The sequence below is a fragment of the Phoca vitulina genome, unplaced genomic scaffold, assembly GCF_004348235.1.
Source record: "Phoca vitulina isolate PV1807 unplaced genomic scaffold, GSC_HSeal_1.0 scaffold2, whole genome shotgun sequence".
Lineage (NCBI taxonomy): Eukaryota > Metazoa > Chordata > Mammalia > Carnivora > Phocidae > Phoca > Phoca vitulina.
Window position 1 is genome coordinate 74,143,778 of NW_022589705.1, and position 15,123 is coordinate 74,158,900.

The 15,123-nt window shown below is 55.9% G+C and overlaps 1 protein-coding gene across 1 annotated transcript in view; it reads right to left on the bottom strand.

Annotated features, from left to right (window-relative positions):
- Nucleotides 1-13,350, bottom strand: part of TFAP2E (transcription factor AP-2 epsilon) — a 16,236-nt gene extending 2,886 nt beyond the window's left edge. The window contains exons 1-5 of the mRNA XM_032417530.1: nucleotides 13,324-13,350; nucleotides 12,522-13,004; nucleotides 11,910-11,961; nucleotides 1,955-2,177; nucleotides 495-613 (exon numbers count right to left, since the gene is read on the bottom strand). Of these exons, the coding sequence (XP_032273421.1) occupies nucleotides 495-613; nucleotides 1,955-2,177; nucleotides 11,910-11,961; nucleotides 12,522-13,004; nucleotides 13,324-13,350 (904 nt within the window). The remainder of the gene's footprint in view (nucleotides 1-494; nucleotides 614-1,954; nucleotides 2,178-11,909; nucleotides 11,962-12,521; nucleotides 13,005-13,323) is intronic.
- Between the last annotated feature and the right edge of the window lie 1,773 nt (nucleotides 13,351-15,123).

Genomic DNA, 15,123 nt, shown 5'->3' on the forward strand with positions numbered 1-15,123 from the left:
TCTGCCCCACTCTGCCCCACTCTGCCCCACTCTGCCCCGTTCTGCCCCGTTCTGCCCCACGCTGCCCCACTCTGCCCCACTCTGCCCATTCTGCCCCACTCTGCCCCATTCTGCCCCTGTAGATACCTTCCTCCGGTTTCCCTCCCGGCGCAGCCCCAGCCCCTCCCTTGGGGCCACAGGGGCTCTAAGCTCAGGGGTGGCAGCTGAGCCCACCATGTATCCCAGAGCCTGGGCTCGAGATGACTGAGCCCAGAGTCCCCAGCCTCCAGGGAAGGGACTCTCAGGCCCTCATCCCTTCACCCCATCCAAACACCGGCCACTCCTCTCCAACCCTCCACAAGCCCACGCTCGCGCGGTCTATATAGACGTACACACGGATCACACACACCCCTTCCTGACACATGACGCACTGTCCTGCGTTAGGGACAGTCCCACAGTCCCACTGGGTGACACACGCCCGCCCACGCGCCCACGCGCCCTCAGGCCTCACTCACCCTCCACCAGCGAAGTCAGCAGTGTCACGTTGGCGGCCTTGCGACGGCCAGCCGGCAAGTTGAGCCCGATCTTCTCTAGCCGTTCTCGCAGACAGCGGCCCCCGTTCTTGGACTTGGCCCTGGACGTGCACAGACAGAGACAGACAAACACCATGAAGACAAGGAAGAAGCGTATGGCTAAGTGACCCCAACAGGGCCTTCCCCCGCCCCCACCCTTGCTGAAGCCGGGGTCTGGCCCTGGGGATGCCCGGGGGCCTCCTTCGGCCCGGTCCCAACCTCCTTCTAACCTCACTGACTTTGCCGCCAAGGTGGGGCTGGAGGGGCCTAGCACCCAGCTCCCAGAGCCGCTCACTTCTCCCTGATCCTCTCAACAGCAGCAGGGACAGCCTGGGTGGGGAAGGACAGGCCGGAATCTTGGGGTGCTTCCCCCCACCTCAGCGCACCGGCTGAGCCATGCACAGCTACCCGGGAACACACAGCCTGATATGCAGAGATACACAGGGACACACACAGTCACCCAGGGACACAGAGAGAAACACGCCTACGGATGAACACACACTGAGGGCGATAAGGACACACACACACACCGCAAGGGTCAGACGTACACAGAGACACGCAGACTCGGGCTCCCAGGGACACACAGGGACGCAGAAACAGGTCACACCGACCCAGGATCCCTGGGACAGATGCACAGACACTCATGGACACACACAAGCCCCTCTGGGGTGCTCAAAGACACCAGGTGCACCCCCACCCCTGCACAAATGCAGCCTCCACACAGAGCTGCGGACACGTACACACACATACGTCCATCCCTAGAAGTACACGCAGTCACACACAGAGGAGGGCCCACTGTAGCCAACGCAACACAGGAAACTCACGTTCATGGAAACATACACTTCTGGGTGTCCCCCATGCCACCCACACACACATGCACGTGTGCACTCACACACACATTCACACACTGTCTTCAGACCCGTCAAAACTCCTAGCCCTGAAGCACAAATACCCGCCTCCCCAGGCACAGGGACATACATGCACAGAGAGAGACAGACAACCAACTGTGAAGACAAACCACGGACCTCAAAACGCATACACACGAGAGAGGCCTGTGCCCCACAGGGAGTGAGCCTCGGGTCCTGGGGTCCCTTTCTTGGGGCAAAGGATGAAGATAGCACTCTCTCTTCACCAGCCCCAGCCTGTCCATTCTGCCCAACACGGGTCAGTCCTCCATCCCTTCTCTGCGATCAGGCTTCTTTGTCCACCCCCACCCGCAAGCCCACAGACCTGTGGGAGCTGCTGGAGACCTGGGCCTGCCCCCAGAACATGCACAGTTCCCTAAGGAGACAGAGATGGAGATGAGGCTGTGGCCTGGGGTGAGGGTGGCCCCTCTCTGCTCCCCTGAGAAGGTCTGAAATGACCACGGACTTCGGCAGGGAACCGTCGGCTGGCCGTCCTACCTGCGAAGGACACCGCCCAGGAGGGAGGCATTGAGGCACTCGGGAGGCGAGAGTCGCCGCTGGACCTCCCCCACCGTCACCTTGTACTTGGACGTCGAGCTGAGCAGGGAGAGCCGGCCTGGCACGGAGCAGAAGACCTCACTGGGGTTCGTGATGCCACCAACCAGGCTGTCTTTGGCCAGTGAGAGGGCCGAGAGGCTGCTGGCTTTGGAGGGGATGGGGACTGCAGAATGGAAGCAAGAGCAAGGGAGAGAGAGACAACACTGAGCCGGGGAGTGCAGGACGCGGGTGCCAGCCAGCTGTGGAGTGGGAGCACTGAGGAAGCGCCATGTCCTGGGCACCGTGCCACATGCTGGGCACACAGCCACATCGGAACAGCCCAGCGCCTCTCCGAGGGCAGTTTCTACTGTCCCTGCTTTACAAGAGACCGAGGCACACTGAGGTTAACGTGACTCACCCAAGTCCACTCAGCTAATGGGTGGTGGGTACCGAACCCGGAGTCGTCTAGCTCTTGTACCTGTGTTCCCTTTACTGAGCCAGGCTGGTGCCCTGTTAACTCAGCTTCTGCAGAGTCCTGGAGTCGGGGCAAGTGCAATCAAAGAGAGAGCCACAATACGGAGGCAGGAATCCTGGGTCACCGCAGCAGGGCCCAGCTGGGCCTGCACAAACGTGCAAGGAGTCCTCAGCTCCCCCTGCCTGCTTATGACCCCCACATGCCACCCCCCAGATCAGTGAAGGCCTGGGGACTTTGGGATTCCACATCCTGGGGGCAGGAAGGTTATGACCCCATTAGGCCTCTGGCACTGGCCCTCTTCCTGCCGAGTCACTGTGGGATGCTCAAGGAGACAGGAATAAAGAGATACACCCCCAAAGGCCCCTGCCCCAAAAGCTCTCTATCCACTGATCTGTGTAGGGTAGGGAAGGGACTCTGAGAAGTTAATTTTCTAAAACCCACTTGGAGGGGCGCCTGGGTGGCTCAGTTGGTTAAATGTCCGATGCTTGATCTCAGCTCAAGTCTTGATCTCAGGGCTGTGAGTTCAAGCCCCGCATTGGACTACATGCTGGGCGTGGAGCCTACTTGGAAAAACAAACAAACAAACAAACAAAACAACCCCAACTTAGATACTCTTGGCTCTAAAAGAAAGTTCTTTCTGTGGTCTAACCTCCATTCTCCTGCTTAGCCTCAAAGGGAAGGGAGAATAATCGAGGTCCTTGCTTCCACCTGGGCTTCTCTTCCTCCAAGGAAGTGAGAGCCTTGGGAGAGCAGGAGAGAAGGCAGTCCTTGTGTGTGTGTATGGGGACGGACTAAGTGGGAAGTCCGAGGCCAACAGTTAATTGAGCACTCGCTATGCTATGTCCTTACACGGATCATGTCACCGATTCCTCAGAACAACGCACGAGGGGGCTATGTTTACTATTCCCATTTTATAGATGGGGAGACTGAAGCCCAGAGAGGTGAAGTAGTGTGCCTGAGATCACACAGCTGCTAGCCTGAGAACCAGTACAAGCCCTGGACTGTGGTCTCAAAGGCAGGAGCCCTCCAGCCATTCAGCAATGATCTGCTGAGCCCTGTGTGCCAGGGAATGCAGAGGTAAGCAAGGCTGACCGGTTCTCAGCCTGGCAGAGCCCCTCCAGCTTTTCCGTCTCTGGATGTGCATTCCCACCCTCCACCAGGACACCCAGCCAGAAACCTCAGTGTTGCCCTCCACGCTGCCCTCTCCCACCACATCCCTTCTGTCACTGTGTCCTGCGGCTCTCCTTTTTCCACGGGCCCCCCAGATGCAGCCACTTCTCTAGCACAGACGCTCGCTCACTTCCCGCCTGAAATTCGTTGCAGCTCTGCTCTAGTCTCCCTGCTCCCGCCCCAAAGGATCTTTCTGAAACACATCACTCTCCAGGCTAAAACCCATCAGTGCCCGTCACTTGCCCTCGAATCACATCCCAGCTTCAGAGCAGGACAGGATGAGGTCGCCTATCCTTCAGCGAGTGCCAACTGTATATCAAGTGCTTTACACAAACAGCTCTATGAGGTAGATGCTCTTCTCTATCCCCATTTCAAATTGGAGAAACTAAAAGTTCAGAGAGGTTCAGATGGGTGGCATAGCAAGTAGGGAGCAGAAATGGGTCTTGAACTCTGATCCTGGACTCCAAAGTTCACATCCTTAACCATCCTAGCGCCTTCCATGTAATGCCCTCCTTCACCCACTTTGTGTTCTGGCTGCTGCTTACCCCTCTTGCCTGGTCCCCCATTTGTCCTTTAGGCTCTCGACCCACACTGACCAACAGAAATATACTATTTTATATATATATATACATATATATAAAAATATTTATATTTATATATATATTTCTGTTACATACTATATTTATACATATAGTATAGTATATTTCTGTTATATAGCATATATATAAAATATATATATAATTTATATATACATAGAACATAAATTTAAATTTTCTAGGAGCCCTATTTTTAAAAAAGTAAGAAGAGGGACGTCTGGGTGGCTCAGTTGGTTGGTCGTCTGCCTTCGGCTCAGGTCATGATCCCAGGGTCCCAGGATCAAGTCCCGCATCGGGCTCCCTGCTCAGCAGGGAGCCTGCTTCTCCCTCTGCCTGCTCTGCCCACTGCTCCCCCTGCTTGTGCCCCCCTCCAACAAATAAATAAATAAAATCTTTAAAAAAAGTAAAAAGAAACGTGAGGTTAATTTTAATATATTTTATTTACCCCAATGTGTCAAAAATACTATCAAAGAAATGTGTCATCAATATTTTAAAGATTATTAATGAGCTATTTTACATTCTTCCCTTGTACTTAGCCTTCAAAATTCAATGCATATTTTACATTCCAGCCCATCTAGATTCGGACTAGCCACATTTCAGGTGCCCAACAGCCACATGCGCCAGGCGGCTCCCACAGTGGACAGCACAGCTCTAGGCTTCAAAGAGGGGGAGCACAACAGGTAACAAGGAAGCAAAGTGTGGGGGACAGGCGCCGCCCTATGGAAAGCCCCTCCGTGGCTGAGAGGTACCATGCAGGACACACCAACATTGCCAGAACTCCCGCTTTATTTGTTTGCTGATGAAACCAGGATTCTGGATTTCTTTGTGAAATCTCTGGATTTTTAAACCCTGGCAACTGATTCAAAAATTTAAAAAACCCAGGGGTGTCTGGGTGGCTCAGTCGGTTAAGCGTCTGCCACGGCTCAGGTCATGATCCCAGGGTCCTGGGATCGAGCCCCACATCGGGCTCCCTGCTCGGAAAGCGGAAAGCCTGCTTCTCCCTCTCTGCTGCTCCCCCTGCTTGTGTTCTCTCTCTCTCTGTCAAATAAATACATAAAATCTTCAAAAAAAACAATAAAAAATAAATAAAAAGAAGGGCAGAATGACTGTCCTCCCTCCCATGACCCCTAGCCAGAGGCAGCAGTCAGAAGGAATAGAAAATTCTCTCCTCCAGCAGCCTCCTCTATCCCAACTTCTATTCAAACCAGGGGCTCCCTGAGGCCAAGCCCCATATGAGGGGAGGGAGACCAAGGCTGCATGAGGCTGTTTGTGCACGTGCAGAGACCCATGTGAGCATTCGTGTGCCACAAAAATGGTCACACAGCCTGTGATGCCTGTCATGGACAGAGCAGTGAGGGCGAGAGTGTGCGCGTGCGCACTGGCTCACCAAACGAGGACTGATCCCCAGTTCTACACACAGACAGAGTTTCTGCCCTCCTGAGTGTTGCAGGGATGTGGCAGCTTGTATATGGATATCTGCAGGTGCTTCTGCTCCTGTCGATACCGTTAAACATGGAGTGTATGCCAGCACCCGGGTGCTGCTGAGTGTAGGTGCGTGACAGGTGCACATACGTCTGGATATGGAACGACGGACTCTGCTGCCTCCCCCACTTGTCCTTCCCCTTTTCCTCAGAGCCTCTGCCCTCAGAAATGGCAAGAGGAATGGAACCCAAGGTTAGGGAGGTGGATGGCATGAGAAAAGGACAGTCATGGAGGTAGGAATTAAACTAGCACAGACTGCAAAGCAGGGACACTGGTGTTTGTCTCCCACACCACAGTGACTCCTGAGGCTGAAGTGGTCTATTCATGGTGTCCTCCCTGCCTCCCCCGCCCCCCCAATACCCAAGCAGAAGCCAAGACACTACAGACACAAGATCTCCTAGTTGTGCAACCTGTCAGACAAGACCCACACACTTGTCTACACACTCCATCCACAGGTGGTAGATACTGTCTGAGCACTGAATCTGGGGACAGTGCAAAAGATTCTCCCAGAAAGCTGACTAAAATTTCAATTCTGTCTAGAAGAAAACCCCGGGAAAAAAATCACTGTGCTCTTGGGCTGGGGAATGAGTTTCTGGATTCAACCTTAAAAGCATGATCCATAAAAGAAAATAATGATAAAGTGGACTTCACGAAAATTAAAAACCTTCGCACCTCAAAAGGCGCTATTAAAAAAAATTGAAAGACAAATCATAAACTTGAAGAAAACATTTGCAAATCACATATCTGATCAAGGATGTATATCCAGAATATGTAAAGAATTCTTGTAACTCTATTAATAAGATAAACAACCCAATTGGAAAATGGTCAAAATATGGGAATAGATATCTCACTAAAAATGACATATGGATGGCTAATAAGCACGTGAAAAAGTGCTCAACATCATTAGTCATTAGGAAATGCAAATTAAAACTATACTGAGGTACTACCAGAATGGCTATCATAAAAAAGACAGACAATATTTGGGTGCCTGGGTGGCACAGTCAGTTAAGCATGCAACTCTTGGTTTTAGCTAGGGTCATGATCTCATGGGTCATGGGATAGAGCCCCAAGTCAGGCTCCGCACTCAGCAGCGAGTCTGCTTGAGATTCTCTCTCCCTCTCCCTCTGCCCCGCCCACTCGTGCTCTCTTGCTCCCCTTCTCTAAAATAAATAAATAAATCTTAAAAAAAAAAAAAAGATAGACAATGTCAAGTGTAGGTGAAGAACCCTCTCGCGCTGTTGCTAGTAGAAATGTAAAACAGAATAGCCCGTTAGAAAACTGCATGCCAGTCTCCTAAGAAATTAAACACAAACTTACCATAACATCAAGCAATTTCATTCCTAGGAATTTACCTAAGAGCCATGAAAACATACATCCACACAAAGACATGTATGTGAATGATCAGAGCAGCATTGCTCATAGTGGCCAAAAAGTGGAAACATCCCAAGTGTCCATCAACTGATGAATGGGTACACAAAATGTGTTTCATGCATGCAATGGAGTACTACTACTCAGCAACACGAAGAAGGGGACTACTCACACCTGCTATGACACAGATGAACCTCAAAAACATTATGCTAAGTAAAAAGAGCTAGATGCACCCTCGGCATATTTATTTATTCCGTTGATATAACATGTCCAGAATATGCAAATGTATAGAAAGAAAGCAGATCAGTGGTTGCCTAAGGCTTGGGGTGGGAATGAGAATTAACTACAAATGGGAATGAAGGAATTTTAGCAGGTGATGGAAATGTCTTAAGACTGATTGTGGTAATGGCTACACAACTCTATAAATTTACTAAAAATCATCGAATTATACTCTTAAATGGGTGAATTTTAGGTCTGTACATTTTACTTCAACAAATCTGTTAAGAAATGCAAGTTCCAAGGCCATACTTCCAGGGACTCTCGTTCAGTAGATGTGGAGTGGTGCCCAGGAAATCTGCATTTTTTAAATAAACACCTCAAAGGGATTCTGATGCATGTGGTTTCTTAGCCCACACTTAGGGTACACTGGCCCAGAGGGGGGAGGGGAGCGGCTGGAGGAAGGCAGACAGGAGGGGTAGTAACACCCTCCCCAGCCCACTTGAGCCTCTTTGTCTGCCCTCGGTGGGGCCTGCTCGCTAACTTTCCTTCCCACTAACTAACCTTCACTCTCCTGCCCTGTGTGGCCCTCAGCTACTGTCCAAACCCTATCTGCTTGGGCACCGGTTTTTCAGCCTCTTTCTGGGGTGGACAGTGGCCTGGGAGGCAAGGAAGGCAGGAATGTAGAAGTTTGGGTCAGATCCTCTCTTTACGTAAAACCGATTTTTGTTCCTTGTGGATTTTTGGCAGTACTTCTTATTTTAAAATACTGCATTAAGATATATTATTTACCTGGGGTGCCTGAGTGGCTCAGTCGGTTAAGTGTCTGACTCTTGATTTCAGCTCAAGTCATGATCTCAGGGTCCTCAGATTGAGCCCCCCCTTGGGCTCTGTGCTCAGCAGGGAGTCTGCTTGAGGATTCTCTCTCCCTTTCCCTCTGCCCCTCCCCTGCCCCACTCATGCGAGAGAGTGTGCTCTCTCTCTCTCTCTCCCTTTCTAAAGTAAATAAATAAATCTTAAAAAAAAAAAAAAGATATACTATTTATCTAATCCTTGCCTCAGAAGTGAGTACTTCACTCACTCACTGGAGGCCTGGCCCTGCTGAGATTCACTTGGAAGCCCAGACCCTCCCCATCCCCCTTTCTTTCCCTGGAGCCAAGGCGAGCAGAGGAGAGGGTAGCTATTTACCTCAGCCCCTGCTCTGGAGACCCTGAGATTGGACCACAGGGCCCAGCAAAAAGGGATGTTCCCACCCCCAACTAGGCACCCACCCACTCTCCTGGAGGGGAGGAGTAATTTATCTCAATTCTCATCCCTGAACCACTGCCCTCCAGCTGTGGCCGTATAACCTGAAACCCGCGCAGATTTTAACCCTTGTAACCTGTCTGGCTTTTCCACAGTGGAGGTTGTTTGGACACGCTGTGCCTAGTGCAGCGAAAATAGCTCAGCCCTTTCTACATCCTCTGTCCCAATGCACTCGGACCTCAAAACCCATCACTCATTGATTCAACAAACACCCGTGAAGCACCTGCGGAGACAGTCTTAACCTCTCCTGTAAGAAGCCCCCTAACCTCAGGCACTCAGCGCTCCTCCTCTGAGCCCTCACACGACCGGTGCCGATTCCCCCCCCCCCCACCGCATTTCTCGGCTAGAAAATATTCCCATCCAGGGATGTGTCCCCCACCAGTCCCGCTTGCTTTCTGTGCCCCTAGGGCAGGTTGCAAAACTGGAGGTAACGAAGGTGGGCAGAAAATGGAGGGCTCCCAGCCTCTCCTTGGGTCGGCCTCGGCTCCATCAGCCACCCCCGGCCCCACACCGTGGCTGCAAGGGGCAGCCCACAGGGCCGTGTAAGGTGGGGCCGAGGCTTCTCTTCCCCTCCCCTCCAGGACAAGTGCCTGGAGTATCGAAAGTTTTACAACCAAGGTCTGGACCCTCGAGAACTCCCAGGATTCCCTCCCCCCGCCGGCGACACCCTGCGATAGATAGACTGCTTCTGGGGTAGGGTGGGGGCTGCCCGGATTTCGCACCCAGGGCCTCAGCTGCCCGGGCTCAACCTCAGCTGTCCCTCCCGCCGGGGCCAAAAATGATTTCCTATCATTCCAGGGCCCAGGTGGGCCGGTGGGTCCCCCACCACCTCCGGCAGGGGCCGGAGGTCTTCAGGATGTTACGGGGCTCTCGAGGTCATCGGAAGGGCCTGAGGCCGAAGAAGGACGCGAATCCACGGCCCCCTGGCGCCCCGCGGTGACGGCGGAAGTCCCCGGCGAAACTGCCCGCTGCGCGCCGCGCTCCAGCCCGGCCACCTGCTTAGCCACAGCGGCTCCGCGCCGTCGCCCGCCCATGCGGCCCCTAGGTGAGGACCTTCGGGGACCAGCTCTGCCTCGGCGTTTGCAAAGCTGGAAAGCGCCTGCACTGACCCGCTCTCCTCCCCCAAGGCGCGGGGCGCGGACGGAGGGCCGAGCTCGCGGCTAGCGAACCAGGCGCTTCCCTCCGCAGGGAGCCTCCGGCTTTCACCGCTCGCCCTTGGCCGCCGCGCTCCGGGTTGTGACTCGTCGTCCGGGGTGGGGCGCCCAGGTCGCCGCGCTCCGTCTCGCTGCGCTCGGCCACCGACGGGCTGGCACGGCGGTGCGGCGGGTGTGCGCGCCCACGGCCGGGACGGCCAGCGCCCACATCAGCCCCGCGGGGCCCAGCGGGCCGCACTCCGGACAACCCCAGCTGCCCTCCCTGTGGTCCTGGGACCGCTACTGGGGATTCCGGCGCACACTTAGGACCCGGAATTTATGACAGCTGATGTCCTCTGAGAGAAACCAACTCAGGGCAATTCCAGTGCCTCCTCGCAGCCAGCTTCCTGTCTTGGCTCTGGCCTGGGGGTTGAAATTTAAGGTACTCAGAGCCCCAGCTGATCCTTCTACCCTTCCCCAGGGCAGAGGTTCCCAAGCTCCTACCCCAAATGCGGGGAGGCTGGCCTCCCCCAGGGAATCAGTGAGCCCAGCCGCTCCCCCCAACCCGCCCCAGCCCCTATAGCCTGGGCGGAAGCCGGGAACTGGGGGCCGCGACCATGATCGTATCTCCGGGTGGACGCAGCTCAGCGGCAGGCTCTTGCCAACTGCAGACCGAGCTCTTCCTTTCGACGAGTTCCCAGAAGTCCACTAAGCCAAGGCAGCAGCACCCGCCACCTCAGCGACTACTCCAGGAAGCCGGTTCCAGTTTCCTCTCCACATCCCCATCTCCAGGTGACACAGCCCGACACCTGGAGGCTCTCCTCCCTTAAGTTCCGGGAAGCCTGTCCCTTCATCTTACCCCCACACGCTCTAGGTTGTCCAACTAACTTTGAGTCCCTGGTAACCCAGCTCCAGCTCCTGGAGGTCCGGCCCCCCGCCCCCACCCCTACCCCAGCCTCAGCCCCAGTCTGCGGTGAGAACACAGGAAGTGCAAACAGTGGCTGGACTTGAATTCACTCTTTTGAAAAACAACTGGAGCCAAATCCTGCGGGATCTGTGCCTGCTCCAGGCACCGCAGGCTTGTGTGTGCCACTGAATTTCTCCCCCGGGCACCCGCCCCAAATCTAAGGAGCCCGCCCAAAGCCTGGACCCCTCTGACTCTCTGCATCTCGTTCTCTCTCTTTCTCACCTTTTCCTGGCAAGTCCAGAACTTGGTCCTCCAGCTGGAAAATCCACTGGAGGGCAGGTCTCAAACCCCTGGCTTTTACTAGTGCAGAGACACAAACACCCCCAAAAACACACAGGGCATGATTCTCACATGCTTAGAGATCCTCAGTACCAAAGAACAAATTCCAGGACACAACAAAGACCCTCACACACACATAGAAACTCCCAAACACTCAGAAATATACACCAACATAGTGGACACGCATCACACACTCAGCAATAGAGACACACATGCCAAAAAATACCAGAAAGACACCTAGGAAAGGAACATACCAGACACGTACAGGACCCTGAACTCACATAGGACATCCACGATCAGGCAGGTCCTGGCCCTCCTATACTCAGACTAACACACCACACACCAACTCCCATAACCCTAAATGCAGAAAGAGGCTCCTGCAAGGACAGAAAATTCCCCCTGGGAAAACTCAAGTTTCCCCTACCCCTTAATCGACCCCAAGGCCCTGCTTGCTGGGAAGGAAAGCTTGCCTAGCTAGGAAATGGTAAGGCATTGTAATGTGGAAATCATTTAAGGAAACCCATGGGAACTGCACCCCCATTCCCACCTCTTAGGAAACAGGAAAGTAGTTTAACTCGTTCTGCAAATTAATTCCAGATCTACAAGAGCGCCCTCCACTCGGTAGGGAGAGGCCAAGACCCTCTGTGTGGCTTGGCTGGCCCAAGCAGCAGAGTGAGTCCGATGGGCTCGGCCCACTCCAGGCCGCAGGCTCTGGGGGCCAGACGCCAACCAGCCCATCTGCCCAAGCTCTGGTCAGGACCACAGCCTCTGCTGCCCCTCTAATGGGCGAGGAAGAGTGCCGGCTGGCCACTGAACCCAGCGACACACAGGAGGCAAGCACCACAGGGAAGAAAATGGGTCTGTGCGTGGGGAGCCTGAACCATCTCCCCCAGTTCTGCTCTAGCAGATGCATGCTGTTCCTTACCTTTCTTGATCACGGACTGGTCCAGAAGACTCATTCCGGTCTCATCCATGGTCTGAAAACAGGAGAGGCAGTGGTAAGGGCGCTTGTGGACCTAGTCCCCTGTCACTTCCCAAGCCCCTGCTGTCCCTGGTCCTGGTCCTGTCTGCTCCGCCCGAGGCTCACCACCTATACTGGGGGCGGCCACAGGTGGGACCAGGACTGCCTTACAGCTGGGGCCCTTGGATCCTCACCCTGCCGTGCGAAATAGGAATTTTGAACCTTGGACAACTCCTCCGCCTCTCTTCGCGACAGGCACAGGCTGCCCCAGCGGAATGGGACTGGACCATAGATGCCCCACGTGGCCCAGCGGAGAGCTAAGGAAGTGTTTGAGCCTCTGCCCATTTACTCCACCAGGGCTTGCCGCCCTCCAGGCACCGCGCACTGACTCGGTGCCAGGCCGCCTGAATGGACAGGCAGCATCTGACCCGGATTTGGGACTCGTCCTCGGAGTCATGAGTGAGAAGTGGCAGGCTGAGAGAAGAGTCAGACGCCCGCCTTCGTCACCGTGCCTCCAGCCAGAGTCCTGAATCACCGCGGCCGGTCCTGGCCCATCCCGGACCGTTCGGGCCTCACCTGCAGGTCGTCTAGGCCGGGCGGCGCCGCCAGCCCAGGGAGGCCGAGGGGCGCGTCTGCCAGGCCGTGCGCGCCGTCGGCCAGGCCGTGCAGGAGCCGGGGCACCGCGGCGGCGTAGTCGCGGCGCGGGTCGAGGCCCAGGGCGCGGGCGGGCGGCGCCAGCAGGCCGGGAGGCTCGTCGTGGGCGCGGGCGGCGGCGCGGGGCGCGGCCCAGGCGGCCTGCGGAGGCTGCGGCTGTGCCAGGGGCGCCAGGCCGCCGTACGGGTCCCCGGCCAGGTGGGGAAAGGCGGCAGCGGCGTCGGGCGCCTGGCCGTAGGGCAGTGGCGGCTGCGGGTAGGGCGGCGGGAAGTAGGGCGGCTGGAAGTCGGCGGCGGCGGCGGCGGCCGGCGTGTGGCAGAGCGGCGGCGCGGGCCCGTAGGCCGCCTGGGGCAGAGCCGACAGGCGGGCACCGCCAGCCGCTGCGCCCAGCCCGTCGGGGCGCTCCTGGGGAAGGAGAGGGGCGCGTTAGGCGACCCGCTGGCAGCTGAAAGCACCCCCACTGCCCCGGCCGGAGAGGACCCCTCCTCAGCTCGCGGGAATCCGGCTGCCGTCCTGCCCCGCGCGTCGCGGGGCCTGAGGTCTATCTCCGAGGGGCCCGCGGGCGCGGGAGCCTCGGGCTGGGACAGCGGTCTCCCGCGCGCACCCGCACGGTTCGCAGCTGGCGGAGTCCCTGCGGCCCCCTCCCTCCGAGATTTCGTTGGAGGTGGAGGTTCGGCAGGTCCAGCACTCGGGTTCCCCGGTCCCGGGCCCCGAAGCTACTCACCATGGCGGAGTAAGTGTGCACCAGCATGGGGCGGGTAGCGCGGGGCGCGAGGCGTGGCGGCGGCGGAGCCCTCGCCCGACGGCGAGCGCCGCGGGAAGAGGCGCGGGGAGCCTGCACAGCCCGCGGCCGTCCCTTTGGGGCGGCGGGGTGCAACCCGGCCCGGAGCCCGGCGGGCGTCGGGTCCTCAGCTGAGGGCGCCCCCGGGCGGGTCCATGGGGGCGGGACGTGGGCCGGACGGGCGCAGATCGCACTTGGAAAAGTCGGTCAACGGGTGCCCAGCGCCCGCCCTTCTTCCTCTGAGCGCAGCCCGCTCCATGCACTCCAGTTATAGTGGCGGGGGCGCGCTGGGCCTCCGGGGCGCGCATTAAAGAGACACGCTGTGGCCGCTTTCTCCCTTCTCCCCAGCGACAGTTCAAGGGGAGGCGTGGCATTGGCGCGACCCCGTGGGGTGGGCAGCGGGGCGTGAATCCAATCCCCGCTGGTCTGAGCCGCCTTCTGGGCTCAAAGCTCCCAGCTGCGGTGAAACAGAGAAGGATTGGAGGCTAGGATGTAGGGGTCCTGGGTTTGAATCTCAGCTCTTCGTCTTCATTTGCCTTTGAGCAAGGCACTACTCTTCCTCATCCTCAGCTTCCTAGTCTGTAAAATGGGTATCAGTCCTTTCATAACCACATCACGGGACGATCCGTGATCTGGTTGGGACCATCGTCAATGTGGAAGAAGTTTGAGAGCTGCAGACTCAAGCCTACCGGTTCGTGTGTACACGTGTGTCAGCCTGTTATGTGTGTACGTGTGTGTAGAGGACCATCACAGTCTTTCTGAATGTTTCTGGATCAAAGACCCTCTAGAGGTGCCCTCTTCACTCAACCTTCTCGGGGCTGATAACTCCCAATGCCAAGCCAGGGTCTGAGGAAGCTGGACACACAAACAGAGAATGTTGTCCAGCTGGGGGTTGGGCAAGAGTTCCACCAGAAAAGGGCTCCAGATGTTTCTGAACCCAGGAGAGCCTGGGCTGATTGAGTGTAGGCCTGTCACACTAAGAGACTGTTGAGTGAATATGTGTGTAACTGCCCCACGTGGATGGTGTGCAGTCATCACACTGACATGCGCGGGCTGTGTGTTTATGGGTTATCACGGCAAGCTCTGGCTGGCTCTCAAGGACATGGCCGTCCCCGCAGTCACTCCACTTTTCTCCCAAAACCCAACCCTCTCCTCCCCTGCCCCCCCACCCCCAGAAGCAGGAGCAAGGATGAAAGAAAGGGAAATGGGAGGAATACTAAGAGGAATAGGAATTTAAAAAGCAGAAGGAAGATGTTTAAAAAAAAAAAAAAAGGCAAGAAGATGCTCAGACCAAAGTATAGAAGAAATAATCACAGCAAGCCCTTATTACAGAGTGTGCCGTACTCTGTGCTAAGTACCTGGTGAATACTGAGTTATTTCACTGTCATGTTCTCTGGTGAGGAAGACAAGGCACAGAGAGGTGGACTGATTTGCCCAACGCCAGCTGAGTGGCGGAGCCAGGGTGGTCTGCCCCCAGCCTTTCTCTGTGCTCGGAATTACTGTCCAGTACTGCCTACCCCTCAGGCGCCTAGGAATGTAGTTCTGACTCCGACCAACCTGTGCTCCTGGGCGAGTCCCTCTTCATCTCTGACCTCAGTTCCTGCAACTTCAACAACAGTGACAACAAAGTAGGGGAGCTCAGAGGACTGGGTGTTTCCTGAGGCCCCTTTCCAGTGAAGCAGATGATGAGAAAGGAAAGGTGAAAATGCGGAGGTAGATTACAGAAGGGGGGGGTTAACCCGT